The sequence below is a fragment of the Hipposideros armiger genome, unplaced genomic scaffold (assembly GCF_001890085.2).
Source record: "Hipposideros armiger isolate ML-2016 unplaced genomic scaffold, ASM189008v1 scaffold_567, whole genome shotgun sequence".
NCBI lineage: Eukaryota > Metazoa > Chordata > Mammalia > Chiroptera > Hipposideridae > Hipposideros > Hipposideros armiger.
This window is the reverse complement of record NW_017731917.1, coordinates 278897-282800: the sequence shown is the minus strand read 5'-3', so window position 1 is coordinate 282800 and position 3904 is coordinate 278897. Positions and strand designations below refer to the sequence as shown.

The following is a 3904-nucleotide window of genomic DNA, read 5'->3' as shown; positions in this document are numbered from 1 at the left end:
CAAATGTACCACTCTGGGGGGAATGTTTATGGTGGGGTGGCTGTGCCTGTGTGGGGGCAGGAGGCATACGGGAAATCTCTGTCCCCCCTCTCAATTTTGCTCTGAACCTAAAACTACTCTACAAAATTGCCTTTGACAAAAAAGAAAGAGCCGGTTAGGTGATCGTGGAAAAGCCTCCACAGTGCCAGGAATCCAGGCTCCTTTTGTCTTTTTTTTTTCTGTTGTTCACCATCTTCATCTCGTGGACCAACCATCAGGCTCACATTTCATCGGGGACAAAGGAGAAAGGAAGAGGAGGGGGACAGACCCCTCCCACCCACCCCCAACCCCCTTTTTACACCCACTTTCTATCATAAGTGGCACATCGCACTTCTGCTTGTATTGTGCTGGTGGGAGATTAAGTCACACGTACCACACGGGGCAAGGCCTCCATTCCACTACAACTCAGGTTCCCTCCTACCTAGGAAGAAGGACAGCAGGTATGGCAGGGCAGCTGGCTGACTTGCTACCATGTGGGAAGCTTGTTGAGTAGGGCCGGGCACATGATCAGTGTTTTTTATAATATTCTTGTTATCAGTAAATAAATAGTGTTTTCTGGAATTGCAATACCAGCACTAGGACCCTTTTTTCCCAAACACGGGCATCTCTTTAAATCTCATCTAAGCACGTATCCATGCTGAGGGTGTGGCCAGCACTGCGCACAGTTCTAGACCACGTGTTTTGGTGCGTGTGCACGTGTGTGTTTCACAGGTGGAGACTGGGGGTGGTTCTAAAGGTGAGGCAGGGATTTCCTGAGCCTCTGAAGGTAAAGCCTAAATGCTTTTAATGGCGTATAAAGATTGAGGTGTGCAGCGGGAGGTGGGCGTGTTTCAATGTCCGTTGTGCCGCGGACCCCAGCGTGCCTGTCATGGCCCAACCTTTTGCATCAAGAGAACATATATTTTAAAAGTTGAAATTCAAAAAGATCAACCCTCTCTTAGGTTCTCAGAGACGGAGGATCATCCCAGCGCTGTCCCTCGATACCCCCTCCCCCGTGAGGAAACCAGCCAACAGCACGGGGGTCCGCTGGGTGGACGGTCCCTTGCGCAGCGCCCAGAGGGGCCTCGGGGAACCTTTTGAGATTAAAGTCTATGAAATCGATGACGTGGAGCGGCTGCAGCGGCGACGAGGTGGCAATAACAAGGTGAGCTTTCTCTGCCCCACATGGTAGTGGTTCCCCCGGGGCAGGTCCTGCGGGCAGGGATGGGGGCAGCGCCCTGAAGAGGGGCCTCAGACCCAGGGAGACTGCGCAGCAGACTTCCGGTGTGGGTGGGAGGCAGCGGCTGTGTCCCAGCAGAGGACGCCCCCACAGAACTTCAAGAAGCTCCCTGTTTCCCTGCCTGGGACACCTTCAAGGTTCAGAGGCTGCGGGAGCTGGCAGTCTTGGGGGCTTTCCTGGTTCTGGCTTGGAACGCCAGCTGCTTTCTCAATCTGAGAAATTCCCCCTGATCGTCCTACCCTGTGGTTGCGTTGTCTGAGCTGTCACCACCGAAATTCGGCTGGGATGACCCAGGCCCCTCCCAAACTGCCCAGTAACCAACCAGCCCCTTCCCACTGACTGCGCATAAGCAGCCCTTTCTAGAAGACGGTGTGCGGGCGGGCTCTGCGCCGAAGGTTCTTTCCTCTTCTCTCCACCACCCATTTCTCCTCCTCGTCTGCCTGCCAGGAGGTCATGTGCTTCAACGCGAAGCTGAAGATCCTGGAGCACCGCCAGCAGAGAATTGCCGAGGTCCGAGCCAAATACGAGTGGCTGATGAAGGAGCTGGAGATGACCAAGCAGTATCTGATGCTGGATCCCAACAAATGGCTCAGCGAATGTAAGGCCTGAGGGTCATTTCTGTCACTGCGACTACCGGGTTCCCCAGTAAACAGCCTGGCATGCGAGCCAGGGTGAGACGGACCCAGACTGTGTCCATGTCCGAACCCCGGGGGCCTCCGATGCCCGTCAAATGGAGACACTCGCTCTGAGCGTGCAACCCCACTCCCTGGGGGGGCAGATGGGATTGGTGGGGACAGCAAGGGGGTGGTGAGTATTGCTCTTATAAGATCCTTTATGTGGCTCAGTCCAGAGAACTTGCATATGAGATTTTCCCCCCAGCGTGTGGCATAAGATCACCCAGACATGAAGGCTATATTACAAATCTGTTCCCAAGCCACAAAATCACATTGCCTATCTAGCCTGAAATAGACAAGAATTTATAGAGGTCTTCACAGGGTAGAAGGCACGATCCTAGAAAAGCCTCACTAAGGATCCAGAAAGCAAGAAAAACATTTCTGAGTGAAAAAAAAATAACATTCACAGGGTTATTTCCATTTAATAGAAAGCCTAGGATGACAGTAACCATCTAATAACAATTCAGAACAATTTTGCTGTCTTTGAAAGACGGATTCAATTGCCCCATATTTATTTGTTCCTCACCATTCCATTTACCACAAAATAAAGCTCCAGTCTGGTCTCAACTATTACACTGGGACCCAATGTGGGAAGACTCGGTACGTGGAGTAAGATGCATTATTGCCATTGAAATTCCTTTCCCTCTTTCCTGATCAGCCCCTCCGCCTTCACTGCACCTCCCACTTTTCACGACTGCCCCCGAAACGGGTCGCCCTCTGTCACTGTTCCCTGGCCAGTGCAGGGTGCATGGAAGGCAGGGTCTGGAGGCTTAGGTTTAGGAAATATTGGGTGAAATGACACTGGGTGAGGGTGAAAGGGACAGGCTCTTGTCAGCCTCCTAGCTGGGCCCTGCCACTTATAAAAATCTGACTTCTATCAGTTTCCTTTCCATAAGAATGAGGTCATTACACCCCCCTGCGAACCTCATTGGGCTCTTGTGAGGAGTAAATGAAAGAACACGTGGACACAGCACTGTAACCAAGCAGCCTACCATTTTCAGCCGTGAGCACAGTCATGCAGACCCGTTTTGGATGCTTTCCCACAGACTAGCTGTGGGGCCTTGGGTAAGACACTTAAGCTCTCTGAGCCTTGACTTCCTGAACTCTAAAATGGGATACGTAATGGTGCCTACTGGATAGGGCTGTTGTGAGGCGTGAGCCAGTGACTATCGGTCAAGTGCGCATTCCACTGCTTGGCCCGTGATGAGAGCTCAGTACCTGGTCATGGTTGTTGTTATTATTATTATCACCATCCCAGAGTTCAACAGAATAGATGTTCTCAACGGGAGACATGTCCTGAACGCCTACTTGCATGACGCACCGACTTAGGTGCCCTGTTAGAAATCTGGACAAAGGCGTAGACTCCAGCTCGCAAGGGCATTTTCATCCGAGGCACCGATGAGCAGACAAGACACGGAGGAGGACGTTCGCCAGCCTCTGACCACGGCACACAGGGGGCCTCGGGCGATTTCTCTCCCACCTGTGGATGCTCTTTTCCTTCTTTCATGAATCCCCAGGCACTTCAAGATCCCAGGGCGACCGTTTGGGCAGCGTCTCTTCATTTTTACCGTTATCATTAAATTTTTACTTTTTGAGAGCTGTTTACGCCTAAGGCAGGCTTGAAAATTGTCTTCATCTAACAAAGTCACATTTTTGCCCAGGAGAGACTCGTCTCCTTCTTGCCTTTGTGCATGTCAGGAATCAGTGGGTTTTGATGCTGAGAAAAGGTCATATGGAGGAGAAAGACGGACTGGTTCCTTAAGAGGAATGGAATCAAGAATGACCCCCTAAAAATATCAATGAGGCCGCAGGCAGACCACTGCCTGAGGGTGGGTAATAAAGAAGCTGGGTATTGGCATAGAAATATATGTGCTGGCATCTTGTGTAGTTTTATTTTTTAATTCTGATTCCCCCTTTGAGGTGGTCCGGTCATGTAGCCGGATGTGGCTGTGACAGTGTGGATTTTTTTTTT

At 51.2% G+C, this 3904-nt stretch overlaps 1 protein-coding gene across 1 annotated transcript in view; it reads left to right on the top strand.

Annotated features, from left to right (window-relative positions):
- Nucleotides 1-3904, top strand: part of KIF26B (kinesin family member 26B) — a 166358-nt gene that overhangs the window by 133878 nt on the left and 28576 nt on the right. The window contains exons 10-11 of the mRNA XM_019623854.1: nucleotides 981-1183; nucleotides 1706-1856. Of these exons, the coding sequence (XP_019479399.1) occupies nucleotides 981-1183; nucleotides 1706-1856 (354 nt within the window). The remainder of the gene's footprint in view (nucleotides 1-980; nucleotides 1184-1705; nucleotides 1857-3904) is intronic.